The following is a 27,303-nucleotide window of genomic DNA, read 5'->3' on the forward strand; positions in this document are numbered from 1 at the left end:
AAAACGTCCAGCTATTAATGTACCCGAAATTGACCTTCAAGTGATGAATTATCCTGAGACAAACACATGAAACTGATAGGGGTTGAAGGGATACTAGACTGGAGGCCTGGGTAGAGTTACTAAGGTGTAGAGGACCGGGGAAGGAAGAAAATAAACAGTCGAGAGAAGAGGGAGAAGTTGATTGAAATACAGGGACATGGATTAAGAGAGGGGGCGAGAAACATGAGGGGGGTGCGAGGAGAGACCCCTCCACAAACAAGGCAAAGAGGGAGCAGGCTGTGAGGAGGAAGAATAGGGCAAAGGGATCCACCCTAAAAGCGATACAAGGGGTATATGTGCTCCTGCAAAAAGGGACGGTTGTCTTGATGTTCGACAATCACAAGGATGGTTGTGACATTACCTGCATGCTTTTCATCTGCAAAAAATTGTGGAAACACGTTTTTGGAGAATGTTTTTTCAGACCACGTTTCTAAGTAGTTTTTGTGTGTGTTTTTAATCTAGAATCACATACAACCTTCTAACACATTGAAACAAGACTTTAGAGTACACAGGGGTCCAGCACACACAGTCAGGGGCAGAATGACCCTACAGGACACACAGGTATCTGTAGCGTGGCACCGCATCTAACCCAGGTCCCAGCGCCAGGATGGCACTGTGTCTCCTTATCGGTACAGGTTGGTAAAGGGCATCAGTAACACCACGGACAGGCTCTGCATCCTCTTTTCTGGTCCACTGATGTTTATTGGTGACATCTCCACACTTCTTAAGACTTCTCCTCTGTACAAGCGTGTCCCTCACCCACAAGCAGTAAGTGACTGCGATTCCTGCAACCCCTTGGTCAAGCCAATGCCATTGGTTTCGCAGGTGGAATGGCGTACCCCAACAATTCATCCCATCGAATGCTTAGTCCTGAGCTAGATAGTGTCCAAACCGGTCTCCTGAGACATGCTTGGAGGATGTTCCCTCCACCATCAGTGCTGAAACACCCCAGTTTGCTCAGCTCAGCCCTCAGCAGTCGAGCGCTCTCATTTTTCTCCAATGATCCACCCACAACACTTTTGACGTCCTTGCTCATAGAACAAAGCTTAGGGGCCTTGAGACAGTATCCAACCCGGGGTGCTGTGCAAGAGAATGCATTCCTTCAGCCGAGGCATCACTTCATCCGAGTGTCTGTCGCGCATCCTGGTCAATGCTGGAACCGCGGCGTGCTAATGAGTGGCTGGAAGGCTCGCGGCCCATAGGTGACGTCGGGGAGGGCAGCGGGCAGCAGCGAGCACAGTGCCTCATGGGAGCTCAGCAGTGATGAGTAGTACTTCACCTCCTCCGTCAGGCGCCGCACCTCCTTGCGAAGGGCACTGTTCTCCCGCTCAAGGCCTTCACTCTCCTGAAAGCAAAAGCACAGGGGTTATTGAGAAGCATAGGTCTAGGCCCTCTGACTGCTCCACTCTTTTTAGGTTTGGGATAGTACAGCAGTGAAACCAAATCTTTCAACTCTAGAAAAAAGGACTTTGGTAGAACATGGAATTGTGAAGGAAGAAGCAAGGGTACTGTGCAAGTGTTGAGCATTACAAGTAGAGTTTAGCAGTTCTGCCTTCCTAACTTACAGTTGTCAAGATGGCGCTGTTCAAAAACAAACCCAGACTTCAAAGAAACTATTTTAGAACAAAGCGTTGAATGTAATTACTGAACTCCACCAAGCTAAAGAATCCTCTTTCCAAAAAAGATGATTCCCTTTTAGATGTGTTGAGACTGAAAGGTATGAATATGTTCCTTACATTTAAGGATACTAATGTATGTGTTCGTTTTTTTACGCATCGCCACTGCATTCCCTGGCTACAATCATCATCTCTGTTTTGTCCCATTACACTGATTTATAGCACGGTACGCTTCATGTCAGAAAGAGTAAAAAAAGACCAGTTGTCAATATAAACATGGAATGTACTTTGAGTAGAAAATGAAACGTGTGGAAATGAAAGCACGCCCACTGCAGTGTAATTATGGTTGTGAAATCACTCAATATATGGTGGAGGTTAGCGTAACAATACGTGCATTTGCCAAGTTGCCTCAATAGAACCAGTAGGACTAATAGTTCACATAATAGTGATTGTAAGAGTCTGCAAATGGGTACACCGTGTTTGGCATCCATGGGCAACCTGCGAGCCCTATGTCTGGTACATGTTAGTAACAGAAAGATGCAGGTGCTGAATTACAGTGTTACATGTTCGTCATTATACCACTAAGGCCAATGACAGAACAAGCCTGTAGAGGGCGCTGTATTCTGATCCGCAGGCAACCCTGCCAAAGAAGCCAGGGATTGGATGAAAGTTGTTAATGAAGCATTCCATCACCCAGTGGAAGTGAATTCTCAAAAGAGAGGTCAAAGATTGAACGAGTGTTGAGAGTCAACTCCTTTCACCCTTCAAATTTGATTTCTGCTCCAAAGAGTCTAAAGATTAAGTGGGTATGAAAACTGATTCTTACCTCCATCAATTATTTATCTGTTTTTACATCCATCTGTCCACCCTTCAACGTCGCCTCCATTCACCCTTCCACCACGCGTGTGCCTGTTTGCATGCTGCCTATAACTGAATGTGTGCCTGCATGTGTACTGTTACAAACTCTCATATCCGCGGCTCAAATTAACTCATAATAATACTAAAACAGTACTCATTATTTCCCGATACTAATCCATCACTAATTCTTGTTGGGTTCCAGAGTAGCGTGCTAATCACCGAAAAGTGCTTCAACGCCTCGTCAGGGGTAGTAAGCGCTATTTAAATACTATTACAATACAATACAATACTGTTTGTGCCTGTGTGCGCTTGTGTTGCCTCTGTGTATATGGGTGTCTGTATGTGCGATGTTGGTGCGGGCATAGTTATGTGATAACGATCAGACTGTGTGCAAATGTGCCAGTATGTCTGTTAGATGCTGTCCATGATGCAAGGGTGTCTGTGCACCTATATGTCTGTCCATGGGCACGGGTCTGTGCATGTTGTTAGAGTATTGTACATATGTGCTTGTTTTTCTGTTCTATGTGGTTTGGTGTTTGTAGCTCTGCTAGTCTGCATACATTAGTAACTGTATTCCTGTTTGTCTATATAAGTGTATTTATTTTATCCTCTGCTTGTTGAGCTGTTTGCATAGCGGGGGTGTTTCATAGCAGCCAGGGGTACTTAGAACAGGTACATAAACACTTTATACTTTACTTTTAATGTACATCACGGGAAAATATTCTTATGTGTGCAAAAAAGGTATTAATGGCTTTGAATTGCTGTAACTTGAAAAGAGATTAAACAGATATAAAAGGGGAAAATGGGGAAAAACATTGGCATTGTAAAGGACTGGCCCACTGGATCTCAGTGCACTTTTCTTTAGGTAGATCTGCAGATGTGATAAAGCACTTCTCCATTACTCACCGTGCGGAAGAGTCAAAGGCTGAAGTCTGCAGAACCACTGCCTCCTGATGTTTGCTGTGGTGTGTGAACGTGAAATGTGAATGACAGCTCAACAGACCAAAGGAAGAGGTCTGGCTTAAAACTGCTCTATGTATGTACAAGAGTATTTATTAAGGATTTGTCAAATTACACGAGGCTAGCAAAGCAACTAAATCTGTCTCTATGCCAAACCCTAAAAAAACTTATTCAGATGCAGAAGGGGCTAAGGGGAGGTGTGGATATTTCACAGGGCAGCCCGGTGGTCAACGGGTTAGTGCAGACCACAGCTAACCACAAGTCAGCCTCCTGACTCTAGTAGGCCTTCTCATGATGGTTTAGAGTCAGTCATGTCAAGCTGGTGTCTGTGACAGGATGGAAGCTGGAAGGACTGAGATGTAGCCCATCAACAGGTAGAGCCAGTCATATGTTGCACTCGCTGTAGACGTCAGCATAACTGCTGACAGCGCGGGGCAATGTCGCTGTGATTTCCTACAACCATTTATTGTCATGAGAAACAGCTCTTAGTTGGTCCCTTGTGTCTCCCAGGCTGCCTAAAAGTATGAACAGACTCCTGGGCACTAGGAAACTTTCGCATTGCGACCGCAGTACTGCCTGCAGGAAATGCTCTGGTTACTCACTGGTAACCCCATTGCTCCAATTCTCTTTGCTACATCCCACTCCACAGATCACACACCCCTGCTCTAGCATCTTTTAGCTTTTGTAAATGTCTTTCCTTCCAAGGGGGGCTGGAAAAGGAAACCTTTACTGGGCTTCTCCTGAGCAGATCTCCAGAGCCAAGTGACCGAAGAACCTTACTGAGCAGACAGAAGGGAGGTAAGGACTGGAACGAGGAAGAGAAGCGGAGCACCAGCAGTTAAATGTGGCTTTATCTCCCTTACTCCTCTTCCTCAACTCAGACCAGAAATGCATATTTGAGTCTTTTACCACTCTTTGGAAAAAAAAAACAGACACTACATTAGAATGCGGACACCTGCGAGGTTAAAGAGCACAGCAGATTGTGGAACAGAAGATATGGAAGACAGAACCTCCGTGCCAACAGTCTCCTCCCTTAGATCACCCACATCCAGCCTACAATGTGAGCCAAACACTGGGTAGAGAAACACCTAGCAGTTATCATATGTGGTGGTATTCAGCACATCATAAGCCATGCTGATGATGGGCCAGACCCTCTTGCTCAGTTTTCGATACAGATAACTTACTCCTTGTCTGGGCGGTGATTAATTTGTGCCGGTGTTTGCTAGTTCTCGGCACAGGCACTTATTTCTTTACACAGCACATTTATGACAGTATACAACATGGTGGAGGGTCTATCTGTTAAAAAAAATAATCAGCACATGATTTAACAATAGAAACTACATACAACATATATTAATACTAGCACCTCCAGGCCATAGTAACAGCTGTGTACGCACAGGAATAGCCCAGACTGTCACCTTCGTAGGAGGGTGATGAGGAGGAGGTAGCATTGATACAGGCATCTGACATCGCTGTCTGGGAGAGTGGGCGGTGAAGGCTGCAGTGGCCTCCTGAGAAATATCTTGGGCCCAGGCACTTATTAATCACTGTTTGGAGGGCACAAAGGATACAAACAGGCTCTTCCGTTGCTGAATAGATGCCTGGTGAAAACAAACATATTCCCACAGCATGACAGATTCTGAAGTGGGTCTGGGCTTTGAGGAGACTATTGATAGTAGAACCTTGCCATTCAAATGGAAGCAAGAAGCCGCCTGGGGAACAAAGATGGAATCTTTACAACTATAGAAACCGTATTGAGAGCCAATGGCCAAGGAAGCCAAGTCTCCAGGCCTGTACACACACGTTATAGCTTCCAGTAAAACAGGACAGGCCTCAGAAAGGCAGAGGAAAGCTAGAAACAAATCCCAAGCCACCCACAACCTTGGACCCATCTCTTTAAGGAGCCAAGATGCAAAAGTCTTAATGGCTCAAGAGTGGGCCCTGCTTGGAAACACGAGCTGCACGGGGAAGAAGTCATAACCTCCCAACTCCCACGCTGACAGGCACAGTCCAATGAGGGAAGTCAATATCAGAAGTGGTTATATGTGAGGGGGAGGAGGTGATCGAAATGCCCTCTCCAGAATTCCTTAGACACACCTACAGCCCGAACCACTGGACGGAATTACACCAAATTTGGCAGAAAGCTATCTTTCGGCAAGCAGATTATGCTTTCACATATTGGTGTAAATCCGTTCAGTAGTTTTTGAGACATTTAGGGAAATTCAAATTTGTATATCTCTGGCAGTGAAGTATTCGCGAACAAAGACGAGCTTGTGCAGGGAAATGCAAAACTCGGATTGGATGCCAACACTTCAAACCAGGAAGAGTTGGCAGCCATCTTGGGACTCGGCTTGAGTGGCATCCCAGAAAAAAATATTTAAAAAAAAGAAAAGGGGCCAGAGTAGGGACACCCTGATCCCTTGGCACTGGTGGGGGGTCCCAGACGGGTCCCCCACAGGAAAAAAGCATTTTATTAAATTATTTTTTTGCTGCAAATTCCCAATATTCTCAAATTTGCTGCAAAAAAGTAAAAACACACCCATTCATAGACACACTGACACCCGAATGCACCCACTCACAGACCCCGGCACATACTGATGCATCCACTAAAACACTGATGTATGCACTCTCACACTCAGACAGACACACTAACAGCCACCCTTTCCCCCAGATACAGCTTTTCACACCTATTCTCACATCCAGAGAGGCCACGGTCAACTTCCGCTGTGCCTGCGCAAAAGGCCGTGCACAGCATTGGGTTGGGTGGTTAAGGGGGGTTGGCCACAGGGATTGGCTGCAGGCCAAACCTTGTGGGCAACCCCTATTGCACAGAAGAGAAGGCTGTGCACAGTGCAAGGTTGGGTGCTTACAGGGGGTTGGCCTCAGGCCATGAAAATGACTGTGTTAAAAAAAAACATAGAAATTCACAGAAAAAAAACAAAGGTTACAGGGACATTATACTTAAGTTCTGAATTTACTCATACAAAACTATAGAAATTCAGCAGTTATAGTTAGATTTCTTTCAAGTAACTGGACCTCACGCCTTCACCATGCACAGCTAGTTAATCCAAACATCACTGATGACATTATATGCCATCTTTCACATTCTAACTGCAACAATTGCAATAACATTATTGATGTGACAACTGTGCAGGTGTCATGAATATATGATATGCATCTGCCTACTCTGCTAGACACATATTGTTTATTTTGGACCTATAGATTGTGACGTCTCCTATAGGCAGAGGACTGCAGATCAAGCCTAAGCCTGATGAGCATACCTGTTTCTCCTAGAGGCCTGGTATGGAGCCGCAAATTGGGGAGGGGTGGAAATGGTTAGAACAGAAGTGTTGGTCAGTTGGCTAGGAAGCCAGCCAACCCCCATGACTCCTCTCATAAAAGTACGGAGCAAAAGGCTGGTAGGAATCCACTGTCCCTGGAGGCAAAGGGGCCATAGAAGGGAGCTGCAAATCGATCTCAAATCTCCTGAGGCATCTCTAGAGCTACACAGTGCGCCAGGGTAGAATGAATGAATGATTTAATGTATGAGTGAATGAATGACTGAAACCTTCACTGTGTACAGTAACTTAAAATATTAATACCAGTACAGGAAGGGTGGAAAGGTAAATCTCGAGCTAGACGACCTGTTACCAATCTGCCCACTCTTCTGATGTGAACAGCAGAGCGCGTATAGATGATTTTCTATCCATAGATTTAAGTGAAAGGACTTGGAACACGTTTCCCAACTTGATTTACCTAGAACTTTGCCACCATTTTGCCTGTTTTTTTCCCACGACCAGTTGGTCTTGGGCTGTGTGAACTTATACTAGGAGCACAGGCATGATCACAAATATTTTCTTCCACGTGCAGGACCATTGAGTCTCTTGTTCTGAACAGAGATTTTGGTAGACAATAAGTCCCCCAGGTTAGCTCATCACCTCACCCTGAGCCTTGAAGCATCGAAGGTGAGAGCCAACAGATTCAAAGCTCATAGATGGGCCAGATGTGTCCACCGCTGCTCAGTGTACAACGACCCTTCCTCCCCCAATTGAGCAATTATAGAGGGAGGAAAATCTGTCCTACCATTACACGAGATGTATTGCTGGTAGACATAAATGTAGGTCTGCCCAAGGTGCCACAGAATCGATGAGACCTGCAAACAAGAGACGCACAGAACAAGAGCAGGCCCATGTGGCATTCTTCATTGCCCGTGCTTTCCAGAACCTGTATCATCTTTTTGTTTAGTGGGTAATGCCTCCAAACTCTTTCTGGCATAGCCTGGAGTAGGCCTGCACCTTCATGCCAGAAGGACTAGCTCTGGCACCACTGCCCTAGAGTCGCCAATGAAAATAGCATACACCTCATTTCCAGGAAGCACAAACCATCTGGTACTGTTTCTGGAACAGTCACCTGCGACAAAAGAGCTGGAAAGAGAAGATTTAGACCCTGAGCTACTACCAAAGGGAAGAGCATGCGTCCAGGGGGATTGGAACTAAAAATAGGCCCTAAAAGGGAGTGATCAGTACTCCTTCTGTGTTCCAGTTCCTTGTTAAGACACAGTGCCTGTCTATCACCAAAGCCCATGTCACAATCGATGAAGCATTCAGACCACCAAAGGAAAAATCAGCAAGAAAGACTGCCTGTGATTCCACCGGTGGAGCATTTAAGGGCTTACAATCCTCTTGATCCAACCATAAAAAATGAAGCACTAATGCCTAAACCTGGGAAACTTGAAAGCTTTGCGGGGGTAGTGGTGGACTGGAAATGTATGCATACCAGGCCCATACTTTACCGAGTGAGTATTGTGAGCGAGACAATCCGTCTTCCAGGAGGATTTGGCAAGGAAATGATACAGGTATCTAAAAGAAAATTCAGTGTATTCCCTCAGAACTGTTTACCAGGTTAGATACCTGACGATTTCTCTGCCCCGAGAAAAGCCCCCTAGGCCTCAGCATATCAGGAGCTTATCAGAGTCCCATATGGCCAGTTTAACTCTAAGGGGCATATTTACAAGCCTGTATCGCACTGGAGTGTCACTTATTGCTTTGCTCCGGTGGGGCTGGGCCCTGCGCCATATTTACAAGGCGGTGTTAAGCCACTTCTTGTGGCTTAACACCGCCCTGTAATATGGGCCCCCAACACCATTTTCTGTGACAGAGAAGCGTACAGTGGGTGTTGCTGTGGGCGTACCCATGCAACACCTATTGCTTTTTGACACTGCCCCAGATTTACCAGGGAATGTAAATCTGAGGCAGCACCAAAAACTAATGCCACCACAGGGGTGGCGTTAGCATGGTGCAATGAGGAGAAATACTTTAATTTCTCTTTGTTTTTGCTTTTTCTAAGTGTGCTGCATTCTGCAAAAGGCCATAAATGATTGTCTATGTGCAGGAAGGTACTCCTTCCTGCACATAGACAATCATACCTGCGTTGGCACTAGACAGCTAAATATAGCACTAGGGGAAACACAAGAGTGCGCCGTATTTTTGTAAATATGGTGTATCCCTGCGTTTCTGAAGTGACGCAGCGCTGCCAATTTTGGCACGCTGCTCCACTTCCTTGTAAATATGCCCCTAATGGTTCAGGAAATCAGCCTGTACCACCCGAGGTACGCAAGGATTTCACATAATTAGGATACAGTCTGTGGTTTATGCTGGGGACTGGAAGTAAGGCAGTGCATTCAAGCATGCACACATAGGCCCCATTTCTAGTCCGCCATGCACTGTAGTCTTTAGGGGCTTGCTTTGTACCAAGTGTGCACTATTGATCAGTACTTATTTCTTGCCCCCATTTCAAACCATAGGCTTTTCCCTCATTGTAATTTCCTCACTGACCACAGTGCAGCACCACAGAGTGCTATGTCCGTGAATAGTGCCACACTGCACAACTTAATTTCTTGTCCGTGGTGTGCACCGGAATCTCTGGAGGCTCGCTTTCAGTACGTCGTGTGATCCACGTGGTCTCACGTCAGTGCTTAATTTGTGCTTGTTGTTTCCGGTGCTGAGCACCAGCACTTATTTTTGAGGGCCGTCGCTTATTCTTCTGGCTCAAGCATTTGCTGCAGGCAAAAGACACATATGGGAAAGATGGAGGAAGAGAAAAACGAAAAAGCATCACAAAGGGAGAAAGTAGAAAGCTGCAAGAGTGAGCTGAAGGGGCAGGGGGTGGCTTTATATGGATTAAAGAGGCCCGAGGTGGCTCCAGGATTAGGCCGCCTCAGTATTCCGTGTTCACACATTTTAATTGCAGCAGCCGCGTGTTTAAGAGGAGGGGCTTTGAGCACCGGCACCATTTTATTTACAAATTAAGCACTGCCTCACGTTGCTCGTGCCTTGCACACATCAGGCACCACCGTCTCTTACACTTTAGATCCCTGGTGAGCACTGTGGGTTTCCAGCCTTATTCCCTCTACATGGCTTCACTGCAGGCTGCAGCACATCATCTTTCCCTCCTCTTCCCTGGGCATGCTGTCAGCGTTCTCGGTCCTGCATGCGGTGCAGACTTCAGCGCCATACCTCACTTCCGTTCACCAGTGCAAGCTATAGGTAGTGTGGACCATTTCCTGTTCCCATTTCACACTGCGGGCTGTGGCTTACTTTCGTGTCTGTGGGACATACCACAGGCTGCACTGTCTCCTTTCTTGGAACTTGCACACATTTCCTGCCAGTGCCACAAATACAGATTGTGGACTGGAAGTCGTATTTAGGTGTTCCAGGTGTGTGTCTGTTGCTGCACTGCCTCAACTCCTGTCCCCAGTGCAAACAGCAGCCTGGTCACCTACACACGGTCCCCACCTCGCATTGTGAGTTGTGTGGACTGAAGGCCTCATTGAGACTAAGGCGGTGGCTAGTCCTCAGCTCACTGGAACCGCCAGTGCAGTGGAAATACTTTTTTTCTAAAAACAAACTCTAAAAGCAGACGTGTTTTCAGGGCAAAAACATTGATCATGACGTGCAGAAAGTTTTCTCCCTGAGCGCGGGAGCCACTGCATTTCCCCTAAACAGCATCGCAGTGCCCTCGCGTGGCTTCTAGCTGAGGCCATGTGGCCGCGAGGATCCCGTTCGGCCAAACTCTAAATGGCTTCCTAAGTCTCTCTCATGGGGGGCACTGGTCTGTGGGCTGCGTGACCTAATTTAACATCCATGCCTCGTACCGCGGACTCACAGATGCATGTCGTGTCCCCAGTGCACACCACAAATTTCTTCCTTGTCACTTTGGTGCCCACTGACTGTGTAGCCTCATTTCCCATCAGTGATGTTGACACACAGCGTGGGCTGGATGTCATTTCCAGTTAGCAGTGTATTGCATGGCAGCCTGTGTGGCCTAATTGCCTAGAACATGGGTACTCACAAACATTTTCCCAGGGGCCAAAAAGTTTGGTCTGTGACGTGCCTGGGGGCCGCATTAATGCCAGGGCGGTGGCAGTCGGGTGGGGTGACTAGGGGGATTGGTGGCAAGGTAGGTGTAAGGGAAGCAAAGGATATACATCTAGTGGGTGAAATAATCAAATGAGAAAACAGAAAACCTGGAATTAATCCCGGCTTACCCACTTTTCCAAATTTTGTGATCCTAGGCAATTGTTTAGTGTCACTTTCCCTCCTTTTTCTGCATTATCACATTTAAGATGACCTCGAAATACATGATTCACGGTGTGAGCTGCACAAAACCTGCTTCTATGTTTGATTTAATAAACTATAATGTTGTTTATGTATGATAGGAACCCAGGCCACCCATAAAGTGCCCATACCAAGTGTCTTGCCTCTTTAATTTACTATTGGTGGTGTTCTCAGGGTAAGGGAAATAATTAATGTTTCCAAATTTATGTTTGAAAACTATCACTTTAAAATGCACTGATAAAATAAATTGTACTAAGGCGAAAAGGTTCTGCATGTTAACTAAATACACTTAATTAATTTTGAAGAGACTGTCTTAGTTTTACACTTATGCTGCAAGATGTCTTTAAAAATGAAGGCGTTTCTAAAGTTAAGTGCAGGAGTCCCTAGTTACTTCCTTTCTTTAACACCAATTACATTTGAAATAAATGATTGTGTGTGTATTTAATATTTTTGTTAGTGAGACTCGAGCAAACAGCTGCCCAGTGCTGCTGTTGCCCCAGGGGCCGCATGTAAAGGTCAGAGGGGCCGCATGAGGCCCGCGGGCCGTACTTTGAGTATCCCTGGCCTAGAACATGCACCGAAGGCTTTGGTGCCTCGTTTCCCTTCGCCATCTTGCTTTGATGGTCATCTGCTTCCCAGGCAGCACACTAAGAGGTAAGGCCAGCCTGGATCACACCACCCGTGCTGCTGAGAGCCGTTTCCCGTGAGTTGATGACTCTTTAATGTGCCTGCTGTGTGGGCATGGCAACATCTGCTCAACACTGTGTTTATTAGAGTTGACTTCAAGGTAGGGTGACCAGACGTCCCTGATTTCCCAGCACAGTCCCTGAGGACTGTCCAGTGTCCCAACGCTTTTGTTCATTTTACATAAATGTCCCGGTTTTTGGGGCAAAAGTCAGGTCAATTTGCGAATTGGAAGTGAAAGTTATGCTCTCCTTCCACATGCACCTCTAGAGTCTTAGATACTTCTGCTGCCCACACAGACACACACACACACACACACACACACACTCTCTCTCTTTTTTTTTATTTTTAACCGGACGGGCCAGATATATAAGTGAGACTAAAAGCTTTAGTCCTGCTTTTATGTCTAACCTGTCCTGGTCACCCTACTTTTAGGCAATATGTCTCATACCTTCTACAAAGGAGAGTTTGTGGGCATGGTCACATCCAAGCCTACTAGGTCGGCCACACAAAGCAAATAACCCTGGGGATGACATCCACAATGCCCTGCAAAACTCAGTCTACCCCCCCCCCCCCCAAAGAAATGGTCTCACATATTGAGTACGCAATTCGAAGGCATCACAATCAACAAACATTGGCAAACGCACCAACGGTTTGCTAATGCTTTTTTACCAACACCGGTCAGCATCAGCAAAAAGAAAAAGAAAATGTGATTAGCAAAGCTGGGCAGCATAGAGGAAAAAAAAGCAGCAGGATGTTGTCTATAATCAATCATGCATTATCATACATGGGCATGTATGCGTTATGGCAATACGAAGGCCCCAACGTGAACACATACACACTCATGCATGACTGTACTCTGGAATACTGAGTACAAGAATATTGTGGCACATTAATATAATTACTAAAATATCGAGGGACAAATATTAAAAGGGAAGTGCATACAAAGAAGTAAATCTATTACTGTTTCCATATCGTCAAAGTACATAGATATGGCATTAGGTATAGAAAATCTATACATACTTAGCTTTCAGCATTTTGTCTGTGAAATTAGTGTCCCACGATATTCTGCATTTAATATTCATGATGCACACCCACATGCATGTGTCACAATGCATGCACATCCATGCGTCATGAAGTTGTGATGGATAATTTTTTTTTCAGTTTTCCATTCCAAGATGGCAGACATATCTAGGAGCGATAATTAAAAATATATAAAAGTGCACAAAAGTATCTAATTCAGAAATGAGTTATTTTGAAAGGAGTTGCCTGGTTGCAAATTGCAATGGCAAAAGAAAATCAAATAAATACTTTTTAAAAATCCGACAGAGGGGCGGCAGTGGACTTTAGAAAATGCTACAAAATAATGCTGAGTGGAACGGTGTGAGGGGGTGACAACAGATGAGCTAGCAGGCACCGCAACGCAGAGCGCGCAAGTCGGGCAGGATTTAAGGAGGAAGCAGCACATCGGGGAAAGAGCATGAAAACTCATGTACTCCTGTGGAACGTTAAAAGAGAAAGAAGAAATAATATCCTCGATGTGAAGCTGTGGGAGGATAAAATTCATTGAATTAAAAAGGATGGTAAAAACGCTTTGATTCGGGAGTAGGAGAAACACAAGAAGAGGAAAATACATTCAATAAGAAACAAGCAAACAGAATTGACAAGAAATCCAACCAATGGTAAGCAACAGGCTGACCCAAAGGCCGGCCTATCATATACAAAAGGTCTTTGACAAGATGAGAAACACAAGAAGAAAAAAGGAAAGGCATTGAATAAGAAGCAAGCAAATGAGATTGAAAAGAAAGGCAACCAATGGTAAGCAACAAGCTGCCCTATAATCCAGCCTATTTACACAAAGGTTCTTCAGTAATAAATGGCTGAAAGATGTCTGCAGTCGAAACCTAAAAACGACATTGAGCAATGTATGCTGAAAGTAGCTCAGTGCTCAAATAACAGCAGAAGATATGGCACAGATGTTTCAGTATTCTTGCCTCGAGTCAGAATGAGTTGGCATCAAGCCTATTATGACCCATGCATCTGAAATTGAGAGGGATCTGCCAGCCCAATATGATTGTGTTGGGTGACACCATTTACCAAGAATGGTCGCAAGATTAATTTATTTTATAAACAAAATACAGTAAATCAAAGGACCTCATGTGACATACATTCTCCTGCATACTTTGCAGGCACTGCCGGGCTCAGATGTCGGGGTACGTTAAAGTTACAAAAACAAAGATGGAGAAGACCACGCTGATCACTATACGAGAAGATAAACGGACAGGGCCCACCGAGCCCCTTAAAGACTGTAACTAGTTTCTTAACAATTATAAGCACAACGAAGCAGCAGATGATGTCAAGCACAACACGTTCTTCTGTACAACATAGAAATATTTACAATATGCCACTATTGTATGTGTCCCTTCGGTGCCCAGCGCACTCTGAATCCTCGTTTACTGTCACTGCTCATGCTGAACGAAGGAGGTAAGTACTCATTTCCGGGTGGCAATGTGCACCAGGGAAGCCTATGTGGCCTAGTTGTGTGGAGGGTCATCAAAGGCTGCAGTGACACATTTTCCTTCTCACTCATGTGGTGGTGTCATATGATTCCCCAGCGGTCAGGCGAGGGCTTTAACCATCATGGGCCACACCACTAGTGCTGCCAAGATCTTTTTCCCATAACCCCCCCAGTGGAAATGTAATGAAGAAAGATTTCAAATGCCTTCTGTTTAGTGTGGAGAGACTTAGGTCTAGCGGTGTTGATGAGAGATAATTTACTGGACAGAACAGGGTACATGTCATTTAATGTGTCTTTGGTGTGGGCGTGCCTGCTTCAGCCCAACACTGTCCAGGAGCTTGTCTCAATGCCTTATGACCCATGTCTCCTCCAATGGAAAGCAAGTGGGCATGGACACACCAAGCCCACGCGGTCAGCACCACTGATCTAATCCTCTGGAAGGCCACTACTCAAAATTTCTTGCCAAAAGCAGCCTGTCTCCAAGAAGAAATGTTTAAACCAGAGGCGAATACATAACTTAAAAGTACCATCACACATAACTCTATTTAAGAAAGTATGCTAAATGCAGCTCAGTGCTCTAAAGGACAGGGGTGGCACAGATACATCAGCAATCTTGCTAAGGCCCAAAATCAAGCCCATGTCATCCATACACTTGCAATGGAGAGGAAAGCAAGAGCTGTGGCCCGACATTCTATCACTATGTATATTCAAAGTTCTTTCCAAAGAATGAGAGCAAAAATATAATGCAGAACAATATAGTCAACATCAAAGCTAAAACCGTTGACATTTAGTCAACCAGCATTCTTTCAGCCGAGCCTTAAAAGACAATAGAATTGGAGGAGATCTCACTCAAGAGGAAAGATGGTGTCATAGCCAAGGAGCCAATGGCTCAAAAGAAGTACAACAAGACGGGCGGAGGGAGGATCGGGTGAAGATAACAGACAGAAGGAAGCTGAGTGCATGGGGCGACTATGAACGTTAAGTGTAAATCAACAAGCACAGATAAAGTGGAGCCAAATAGTTAAAACATCTGAAAACAAAAAAACAAAAACTGAAATCTACACTGATAAGAGAATGGTAACCAGTGAAGATGACGCGTGTAAAAGGAGATAGAGGAGTGAGGAGAGAGGACAAAGACGACTAACAGAAGTCCTCTGAATAGATTCAAGTGGAATTGCTCCCAGCCCAATTTGATCATTTTGATGATACCACTTACGAAGAATAGCTGCAAGATTACCAAAATACTTGCCTCAAAGTGGAAAGGGTCATGAAATAAGTAGTCATCTTTCTCAGGCATGTGCCAAGGAAGGAGGACCACGTGTGACATGACATCTCCTTTATTGTTTAGAGGCACCGCTAAGATCCCTCATCACATTACATTAAGGTTACTAAATAGGGATGGAGAAGACACTACTGCAATACGTGAATACAACACAGATGTATATTGAAAATGTCCTTATTCACCCTAAAGTTAGTGTTTGGCTGTTGATGAGTCTTTGTGGGCTATAGCACCTACCAAGTGTAGTGTATCTGCTTTTTGTGTTTGCCTCTGTCGACTCTTCTGAGCAGCGATGCGATTCTTCTCTCTCCTCTGAACCTTCCTCATATCGTCTGAAGAATCCTTAAAAACGAACAACGAAGCCAGTATTAATCAATTTATCACAAACCTCATTTCCAGTGTTTTTCATCAGCCTATGACACTCATCTGTGGTCACTGGTTCCACCTATCAAGCCCACGTCTGTGTTCGCTGAGGGTCAGAGGAATTACTGGTAATTCCTGATATAAGCTGTGTTTGTATGTGTATGGGGAAAGTGTGTCCCCCTTGATCCAACTTTCTGCTGGAAAAGCAACTTGAGGCCTTCACAATGTCAGGTTCTCAATTCATTTTAAGAATGTGGTGTCCCATGTACAATAACCAGTCTATCACTGACAGAAAAGTCCCAATGGAATACTTATTCAAACTTTTCAATATCTAAAAATATTTACAAGTTACACCTTATGAGCTAAGTCACAGACATGCTTAGATATTGACAGTTTTCACTATGTATAGATTAAAAAAGGAAAATAAACATTTGCTTGTCAAGTATCAAAAACACATTATCCTCTCTCCAAGGTGGTCTGCAGACATTCAGCGCCGGATTCACAAAGTTAAATTTATAAATTCTTGTGAGTTTACTATTTTTTGATATTCACAAACTACAAGTTTAATTTGACAAATAGTAATTGTACGACTGTGTAGACTCCACATGTAAAAAGACATGAAAGGCCTATCTTTCTTATGTCCTGAACCTTCGCCATGAGTTTCTGAATACCAAAAAAATAGTAAACTTACATAAAAGGGCAAGTTTTACCTTTGTGGATCAGGCCCAGAATGTTTACTTTTATATTGTAATTGATACCTTGGCACTGGCCCATTTTAAGACATTTAAATATGGGCTTCATTTGATGATACATAAGTAGTCACTACTTCAACAGCTTTGAATGTTATAACAAAATCGAGCTAGATACAGGGTGTGCCTGCTCCCCCCCAGTAAAGTCAAAATGTAACCTCACCATAGTAATCATTAAATCTGACAGATGATGTTATCTTTTTGAATTTTGGAAGTATATTCTTCTTCTTTTTAACAGGAGACTCTTGTGACTGCACTATGCAAAACTGAAAAGTTTCAATTTTGGACCATCGTAGTCTGGTAAAATTATACTGAAGAACCTCCGAAGAGGCAAATGATCAAAATGTCAAAATGCAAAATTGCACCAACTCAGTATCAAATATTAAGGTCTGGAATGAGAATAAAGATGTATAAAAAGAGGAAAAAATACGTAGTGGAATAGGAATAGTTAGAATACTTGTAAAATAAAACATTGCACAGAGAGATTTCAAAATCCCACTCTTCTGTCCATCAGAGCTAGAGAAAGGGAAGATAGTGAAGTAGCGAGGGGCTGGTTGGGTTTGGGGGGCTTCTGCAACATGAGACCGGGAGAACAGAAAGGAATTCTGAATTAAAGAAAGGGCAAGCATTGATGGTCCAGAAGTGCCCCTCATAAAGAAAACAAGCATTTGCAATGCAATAGGTCTCACATTTTCTTGAATTGTAAATTCAGAACTGGAGTTTTCTTGCCACCCTGTCTCATAATTTTGTATTTTCCTGCCGTGGTTTGGTGGTCGCTAGTGGCTACTGACATCAGAAATCACAAGCCCTTGAGGAGAGACGAGAAGATGACTGCACTACATCTCGTTTTGTAAACGTCTGAACAGAAATTGGAAAATAAGGCTGGAAAAGTGTTTTCTTTTTATTTTAAACAGAAAGAAAAGTCTTGCAAGCATCATTGCCTCACATTTCAACGAGCAGAGCAGCCGGAGAAGATTGATGGCCCCAATAAAGGAGATAAGGAATGCCCTGTGTGCAGTCTTGTGAGTGCTGGCAGGGAGCTGCCCTGGAGACAGAGACTCAGATGTGTTGCATGGCTAAGCAAGACTCACATCATTGCTTCTAGGTTTAGCTACATTCTACCAGAAAGGGCATATTGTGGCTTTCGTGAGCAGTGAGCTAAACAACCAGGTCTGTCTTTTGTAAAATAAGCCTATTTTGGAAGCCAGAGGTAAACGAGGACAGCACTGGAACAAAGCCAAAACAAATGTCAGTGACATGGGAGGAGATGGGAGGAATGCTGCAATAAAACGCAGGCAGGTACTGACCTAAAACACCCACAGTGAAAGGGGAGCACCAAAGAAATAACAGAAATAGTCAGTCACAGAAACAGATGAAGAAACCAAAGTGGAATAATACAGTAGTTGGTCATTGCTCTGAAATATAAAAAGGAGGGAGAAAAAGGCAGAACTGACCACTAGCGAGCAAGAATAATTAAAGGACACTGCGACCAACAAATGAAATCGCTTTAAGCCATAAGAAGTATACTAAAAGTATAAATGCGGTCGAACGCTTATGCTCGACCTAAAAATTGGGAGAAGGGCTGAGGACGTAGAAGCAGCGAAAAGGAGAGAAAGGTGATAGAAAAGAATGAAGGTTGATTTGAGATATTTCTCATGAAAAGAATGAAATGTGTAAACTAAACGGAAATATCAGTTTGAGTACATCAGGCAGGGATTTGTCAGGCAATGAATCTCTTCATATCACATAACACCCCAGAGCCTTAATTTGATTTTCTCCAATGGTCCATTTTACAGAGGGGTGACTAAACATTACAGCGGGTGACTTCATGAGTATGGCGTTTACTTACCAAGAGGTGTTGTTATATGAATACTCCCGAAGAAGGCTTAAGAAAGAAGTGAACAAGTTGGAACAGTGTTCACTGATAATATGCGTTTCTCAGATGGAATCATCTATACATGTTATTAAATGCTTTTAATACATCTTAATCTCAGATGTTGTGACTCGGAGGATGGGTTTTGTGTATGCATTTAACATAAACATTTAAATTGTGCCTTTTCTGGGTTTAGTGAATGAATGCTTTAGGAGTGGTTAAAATTGTTATGAAGGACCTATTTTATTATTGTTTGTTACGGACCAACAATATGAGTGGATTGATTTGTTAATAATATAAACTAAATTATTTTAAAATAACTGTTGTTTCTATGAAATATTCTGACAGACTTGCAGGGGTCTGGGATCAAATGTGAATAAGGGTACAGGATTAGTGACATTATTACATATGGGCCAATTAATAATGGTATGGTCTGATCTACGTCACAAACTCTCCTAGATTTTGAATACTGTTACATAATTATTTCATCAAATCATTTGTCCAGCGTCTGATAACTCCTCAATTTGCTAACGGTTGAACCCTCAATCTTTAACTAATGCACAATTATGCCTTCAAGTTCAGAAAGACAAGAGTACAGCATTTAATGCAAGACAGACTAGGACCTTCTGAGCCGAGGAATAATGTAGATACTCCCACATCCTACAAGACCCACACCACCAGGGGCGGCTCCTCCATTAGGGCGGATGAATGTCGCACCACCCCCCACCCCCGCCAGCAGCGACAGCTGCAAAACCTTTACAAGAAAACGATAATAAACTGTGTTTATTATCGTTTTCTTGTAAAGGGGCAGGGCCACAGGGGTGTCAAGCAGTGAGGGGGAGTGCACAACACTACTCCTCAGTGCGCATGTGTGTTTGGCCAGCCAAACACACATGCGCAGTAGGCTCTCACCAGCCTAGCAACACAGAAGCCGGGCTGGAGAGAGCATGCACAGGTTCCCAGTCTGCCTGGGAGCGCCCTGGCTGGGCGTTCCCAGCCAATCCTGATGCTGCTTTGAGCAGTGTCAGGATTGGCCGCAGGGCAGGCTGGGAGCTTGTGCCTGCAGCGATGAAGCAGAAGAGACGGAGGAGTGGAGTGGTGCGGCGGCGTGAAGGTAATCGCTTTTTTAAAAAAAATTGTTTCATGTTTACTCCCTCCTCCCCCCCCTCTTGCGCCCACCCACCCCTTCCGTACCCCGCGTGCTGCAAATGCACACCACCCCCTTCCACAGGCCACTCTTTCAGCATCATTATGGAATAAACTTTGATGAAGCAGCTTTATGGCTAAAGAAGCAGCAAAGTAATTGTTAACTGAAATGTAACCAGACCGAGCCCATAAAAAAAAAGGTTCTAAACAGAAAAAAATAACATTTTACACATGAATGGAAGTACATTTATATGTAACTCTCATTGCTTTCTGTAGGTTTAAAAAAATAAAAATCACTGTAACACGATGATGTCCTGCACTTTTTTGAGGGACTCTGCACTAGTGCTGCAACAAAGTTATAATCTTAAAAACAAAGCTGCCCTATTTTATTAATGTTTTTGCAGCTTGCACGGCTGATTCCACTAGATGGCCCAGAGATTGATCAGCCAGGTTTACTCTTTTCATACAGATGGTCCAGGCCTTGCTTAAATATAACAGCCCAGGCCCGCAATACTTCAGAAATGGCTGGCAGCAATGCACTCCAGTGCAGGAAAAGCCTAAGTACACGCTGTTTATGAAAAGCTGTGCTTGCCCCAGCCTCACTCCCTTCCTATCTGAGCTTTACCTTTATTCAAACTAATATTTGTCACCATCTTGGGACCAGCCCAGAAGCAGACATAGTTCTCATTGGGGGGAGGTAGGGTATCTCCTACTCTACAAATTGATGCATTATCAAGTTCATCATGTCGACTTACTCCCTTATCTAGGTCTGAATTTTAAGAGCACAGCTGTCAAACAGACCTAAAGTTAACAATTTATATAAGAGCTGGGTTTGAGGCTGCCCCTTTCAACCGCTGGCATTCTTCGATCAGTCTCTATCAGCGACTGTCTTGAGACTCTGACAATCAAAGAAGTATTCATTTATAAACTAATGCTATTGGCTGTTTGAAGATATTCTTCTTTCTTGAGTGCTTGCATGAGGGACTATTTTAATACTATAGCTCTCTCTGTCCACTAATGACTGCTCCTTCCTCTGTATCTTGCTCTAATGTGCTAACAATGCATATGTTAGCATTTTAATACCATACCTACTGCCTTTTTCACTACTTGTTATGAAAAAAAGTACATATACATTAGAAGGTGTATTATTATGAGTCAGTTTCAAAGAGTCTAATTACATCCTTGTTTTACAAATGAAACTAATAAGTGCAATTTTCAAATATAAAAATGTACTGTTTTCTCATCTGAACGTCGTTTTAAGTCATGAATACTGGCAAGAATGGTAGGACTGTCAATACTATTGAGGAAATTAGTACCAATTGAATCACTAGAGATAGTAGGATTACTAGTAGTAATAGGACAAGCGCAGGTAGTAACACTTAAGGCTGAGCATAAGGGCTCCGCTCTGATGGAAGTTAGAAACTCACTAAAAGACGGAGATACCTGCCAGGACCGCCCCCATGATCTCGCATTGGTTGGGAAGGCAATTGGTAGAAGCTCATTGGTTGTTAGGGCTGCCGGGCTCAGGTTGCCTCCTCAGTGCTGTGTATGGATATGTTTATGGCTGCATGTGTGTGCGAAGAAAATACCACATGCAGCCAAGGCCTGCAAAAGAGGAAGGATAGACAATACGTCTGCCGCAGAAGTGGTAGCCTACTGCCTAAATTGCTACAGTTAGCAAGAATGTTTCAGTATTCACCAAACACTCGCTCAGAGCTGGAACTCCCATCATCTGTGGAGCAGGGGCCTTTGCGGAAGAATTCGATAGACCGATGAGGCTTTTTTCCACAAGTTGGTTCTGTCATGACCTACTTCCCCCATCCCCCCATTCCCCGTTTCAAGCTATTCCTCTCACACAGTCTGGTGAATATTTCAGGTTTTAGTGATTCCTAGATAAGAGTACATGCTGAAGAGCACACGGCCTGTCGGCATCTCGTTGAGACACTGAATGCGCATGTTCTCAGCCCCTCTGCTGCGCATGAAATGCACGCTCTGAAGGCGTGGCTCGTGGCCATGGGCGTAGGAACATTGGGGGATAGGGACAGTTTATTGTCTTCGCCCCCTGATTTTGGCGTGGGAAGTGGAAACCGGAGAGTAAACAGTGGCAGGTGGAGCATGTCTGTCTGAAGCCATGCTGCACATCACCTAAGGCTATGTCAAGTGCCATCATCTGAGGAGGAAACTCTGTGGGGGCCCCAAGACTTCTTTGTTTTGTTAATTATTTCATTTAGGTGCTCAGACTTCCCTAAAATGGTTCTGTTGGTCAAACCATCAAGTCAGGCCAGTCATCAGAGTAAGGGAAAGCAGGAGAAACTATTTTATGTTATTGTTACTGTCGGCTCCGCAGACTTGAGAAAGATTTTAGGAGAGGCTCAATAAGCCAATGGCAACAGCTAGATAATCAGCAAAATGAAGAGGTCTATAAGACCTCACTTATTTTTGCTAGTTAGGTAACAGCGGCTCATGTAGACGCTTGAGGAGTGCAGTGTGATTATAGACAGGCATGTTCTGTAACTGTGTTTGACCTTCAGTGTCTGTGGCAACAGTCCAAACTGAAAAAAACGCACTTTAACTTGCATGACCATGCACATGTATATATGCACTTAGAATGTCAGTCTGATTTAAGGTGTGAGAAGTGTATTTCTAAACCGCTATCTGATAACGCTAACTGTAAGCAGATGCCCCTTGTTGCATGTTCACCCTCACAATTTTGGACTGATGCTCTGGTTTTGTTCGACTCGGAGTGCCTTGAAGCCGGCTACACAAGACCTTAGGGACAGTGTTTCAACCCCTTACAAAATATACGTTGAATTGGCTAAACCCAGTTGGCAAGTGCTGATTAGAGCTCCTAGTATATGGTATCCAGGTAGCCAGGGCATATAAGGCAGAGTGACCACCCGGGGCTGCAGCACCATTTGTGCCATCCTGAGTGTGACAAAATGGCTCCTAGCCTGCCACTGCAGACTAGAAAGGTAGTGTTTATACTGTAGTTCGACTTTGCTATTTAAACTGATGGCAAAGCCATCACCTCCCTTAACATTGTATGTAAGGCCTATGGAATTGTATGGCAGGGAGCTATGTATTGTTAAGTAAGACATATCTTTTTCACAGGTCTTAACAGCAACACTTCAAAATCATTGTTTTGCTGGGGAAACATTATTAGCCTCATTGGCAAACACAGGGTTACTGGCTGGTTCCTCAGCTTGGCTAACTCCTAAATGGGACTACCTGACTGGGTAATGTAAGGTATAAAATTGATCGTGGCATTAAACCTGATCTGATACCCAGGTCAAATTTAATGTAAATATTAAAGTTCTACAAGTTTTAGAAAGTTGGCACTCTGTATACCATCTAATTCAGTAGCTTCACAAAGGCCCTGGTCCACCGACAGCTTTCTGCCCACCTCGGCAGACGTGTGAACGACTCCCAGGCTTACAAACGGAGGCAGATGCCACACAGCAACTTGTGACCTTCTTTACTCGGATGGCCACTTGGGGCGTTAACCCAAAAGGTGAGCTTCAAAGGGTAAGCCGCCTTTGTAGGGAAAATGGTGATAACACTCCTAACCAGGCTGCCTTTTGCTCATATACGCCAGTTAGAGACAGGCACAGAGATGGAAACCCAGTGCCCAAAATGGTTTTCCCTTGACTGTGTAGCCCTCTGGTAGCCACACCTCTAGGGTAGGCTACCAAGCTATTGATGACTGAAGAGTGTCCTGACATCTTCAGAGTGGCTAGAATAGTGCACTATGTGATAGCCAGATGCCCCACATTGCAGGAAACACAGCACCAAAAGGGAGGGACCTAGTAGCCCATTGGCTACTGACCTCATGGTCCCCTCAGGGCACCTTCCTGGGATAAATATTGCATCCCTGGCACCCTACCCCTCAGATCATGCTGGATTTTTGAGAAACAACCGAAAGAGGACTTCTCAGCTGCCATTGAAACTGCATGAAAAGATGCTGGACCTGTTGCACTTTGAGCTATTGACGCTTGGACTGTACCTGTGACTCCTGGCTCAGGGAAACGTTGATTCCCAGCACCAGATCAAAGCAGTGACTCCAAGGATCAGTTGGTGGATCCCCTGAAACCAGCTCCAGGGACAAAAGAGCTGAAGAAGCCCAAACTGACAAGTTGTTAGCCACAGCAGAACTTTTGCTCCTACCAGTCGCAGGGCTCACCAGTAGACAAACCCAGAATAGCCAAAGGTTGCACCCAGGTCTGCTGGACCCGGCAGTGTTATCAGAGTTCGGATTCATCACCCACAAGGGACACTAGCCCCCACCTAAGAATTTCACCCCCAACTACAGTGCAAGGAGACCAGTAGCCCAGCATAGGCTGGCCACCTACTGCAAAGTAGAGGAGTTCGAGGGACCCCCAACCTCTGTGGCCAAATCACCCCACATCACCCATAGACCAAGGAATAACTACAAAGACACCCCGGCTGACTGCACCTCAACCAAAGCATCCTTGAGAATCTTTTTGCCTGTAACCTCCCCATCAGGACCACTCCATTGAAGTCTATGGCAGTTATTCTATAAATTTTGGAACTTGCCTTAAATCTGCTCTGGTGGCCAGGTAACTGTCTAAAGTATCTGTTCGGGCACCCTAGACCTCCATCCTGTCTGATTAATTTGCTCAAGCCAGAGTCGCAAAACTAACTCTTTCAAACTTTTAAAAAGGTTACAAACTTTTTGTTGACCAATGTTTGTTTGCTGTTGCATTTAAAATTGTTAATAGCTTCTTAAATCTGTATTCCCGGAACCCTTCGGTGGATTCTGCTCATTTTGTTATTTGGTACTGTTAAATGATTTACACTAGGTTCCCTTGTTGACCTAGCTGTTCAAAGCCGCAGCTACCCAGGGTTGAGCTAAAGGTGATACAAATGAGCCTGACTTGACAAGGTGTGGCACAATCGTTAGAGCGGCAGACCCTGATGCAGAGATCTGGCCTGGGACCAGGGTTCAATTCCCGCCTTGGCGGGTCTTGGGCTCAATGCCCTTGGACCAGCTAATTCACACCTCAGTGCCTAATCTAATTAATGTGTCCCACTCTGTAACTCTGGGCAATAGCTTGCTTAATCTCCACAACGGCCCTCACAGCGCTTGGATGCCTGACTTCACCCTGGGGCTGTCCAGGAGTGGGCGCCGCACAGGGAAAAGCCAGGAGGGGTTCCACAGTGGTATGTGTACAGCGCCTTGAGACCCTAACGGGTGAGTAGTGCACTATACAAGTGCGAAGTTTACAAGACCGTTTTTGCAAGTGTATCCCATGATAATGCCCCACAGCCATATCATCTAAAGCAACCAAATTCTTACACCAACGGAATAACAATAACTAAATAACTGAACACAAAGCACTGACCTTTTGTGTTAAAAGGAAGAGAGAAAGTTTTATCTTAATCTTCAAAGTGCACAATATGTAGTGCTGGGCTCAGATCCCAGCTTCCATACTTAACCAAGCTATGTGATCAGTGGCACATTGTTTACTTCATTATGTATCATTTTTAGGGTCGAGCCTGCGTTGCATGCGCTCGCGCATGCGTATCTCAGCGAGACGCTTTAGTATTTAGAAAAGGGCTCGGAGCCCTGTCAACTTCACGCCAGTGTTTTTTATTGGTTCGTGGGCTTGCCTAATAAAATCTGCTTGCTTTCATTAGTCGAGGGCACGCATACGTCATGCCTTTTCCGGTAGCTAGCCCTCCTCGAGCGCAGCGATCAAGTACAGAAAACATGCGAGGCTCGCTGTTTTCCATCGGGCTCATGGACTTCTTTTTCTCTAATTTACGAGGGCGATCTCGCTTGGCAGAAGTCGAGCGCTTTACATAGTTAATTTCACTTTTTCGGGTTATGTACATAAATGCACTTTTGCCCGATAGGTGAAAAGTCGGGTTAGGAGTTTACAACACGATCAGCTCTACCATGAGCAAACGCGAGACCCGTTGCATTGTAAATGCTTGTTTAACCTTCCCACTTGAGACCACATTGAAACAATTCAGCACAGGATCTGTTGTCTACAAACATTACTCACTTATATATGGTTCATAAAAACCTTGCTGCACATCTATGTGTATATATAAACAGAGAACATGATAAACTGACACATTTTGGGTAACTCATGGCAACTGAGGGCAAGGGGTATTTTTGAACGTTTTATGTTTAAAAAAATGTTAATTTCAAGAAATGTGACTCATTGCACTGATATTATCGTATGTACTTGAGAAACTGTGAAAATACATGTTTCAATTGTAAAGTCTTTATCATCCTTTTTATGGGAGTTGCCCGATTTACATCTTTTGATGGCTCGGTTCGTGTTTTGTCTCTTCGAGTCAAGCCAGGCCCCTGGCTCGGGCTCCACCAGTTATCGGTGAAAATCCATCGTGCCGGTCTGGACATCTAGTGCTGAGTACCTGCACTTCTCAGCATCGCTCCAATACATTTAATGGGAGAGTGCCGGCACTTCTCGAGAGCAAACAGGTGCTCTAAGGAGTGAGTACCTGCACTTCCATTTCTGTATTTAAAGCACTGATTCCAGTGCTTTAAATGGGTCGGTACTGTCCGGTACTGAGTGCCGGCACTTTTTTATTTTGAGAGAGAGAGTACATGCACTTATCAAGAAAAACGTAATACTTTTCATTGGAGAGTCCCGGCACTTCTCAGAATCAAGCAGCAGCACTTCTATTTTTCCATTTCCAGCCCTGCTTCTAATCTACACCCTTGCTCGCGCCCCTGGTGGATGTGGGGTCCTTCGGAGGAGGCCGCCGGTCAGGGCGGGATGCAGCGGTGCGAACATGTGCGTCTCCGCAGGTTTCCTCAGCCGCTCAACCGTCTGCTCTCGGTTTAACTGCGCACTCCTCAAATCTGATTTGCCGCCTTTCTGTTTCAGCCACGGAAAGCCTGGGCTGCTGAGCACTGTCACTGCCCGACAACCACAGCTCCACTACTGGGGCACTCGGAGCTGGCGCGCTGCAGCAGGGCACACCGGGGAGGCACCACCGAGCGGGTCCGAACTGGTGAACCGGACACCGGGGAGGCACCACCGAGCGGGTCCGAACTGGTGAACCGGACACCGGGGAGGCACCACCGAGCGGGTCCGAACTGGTGACCCGGACACCGGGGAGGCACCACCGAGCTGGTCCGAACTGGTGACCCGGACACCGGGGAGGCACCACCGAGCGGGTCCGAACTGGTGAACCGGACACCGGGGAGGCACCACCGAGCGGGTCCGAACTGGTGAACCGGACACCGGGGAGGCACCACCGAGCGGGTCCGAACTGGTGAACCGGACACCGGGGAGGCACCACCGAGCTGGTCCGAACTGGTGACCCGGACACCGGGGAGGCACCACCGAGCTGGTCCGAACTGGTGAACCGGACACCGGGGAGGCACCACCGAGCGGGTCCGAACTGGTGAACCGGAACTGGGACACCGGGGAGGCACCACCGAGCTGGTCCGAACTGGTGAACCGGACACCGGGGAGGCACCACCGAGCGGGTCCGAACTGGTGAACCGGACACCGGGGAGGCACCACCGAGCTGGTCCGAACTGGTGACCCGGACACCGGGGAGGCACCACCGAGCTGGTCCGAACTGGTGACCCGGACA

At 45.2% G+C, this 27,303-nt stretch overlaps 1 protein-coding gene across 1 annotated transcript in view; it reads right to left on the reverse strand.

Moving 5' to 3' along the window:
* Positions 1–474: 474 nt before the first annotated feature.
* The window catches only part of BATF (basic leucine zipper ATF-like transcription factor), a 46,332-nt gene continuing 19,503 nt past the window's right edge, over positions 475–27,303 (reverse strand). The window contains exons 2-3 of the mRNA XM_069208455.1: positions 15,808–15,912; positions 475–1,384 (exon numbers count right to left, since the gene is read on the reverse strand). Coding sequence (XP_069064556.1) covers positions 1,187–1,384; positions 15,808–15,912 — 303 coding nt within the window. The 3' untranslated portion in view covers positions 475–1,186. The remainder of the gene's footprint in view (positions 1,385–15,807; positions 15,913–27,303) is intronic.

The sequence above is a fragment of the Pleurodeles waltl genome, chromosome 9 (genome assembly GCF_031143425.1).
Source record: "Pleurodeles waltl isolate 20211129_DDA chromosome 9, aPleWal1.hap1.20221129, whole genome shotgun sequence".
In the NCBI taxonomy this organism is placed as follows: domain Eukaryota; kingdom Metazoa; phylum Chordata; class Amphibia; order Caudata; family Salamandridae; genus Pleurodeles; species Pleurodeles waltl.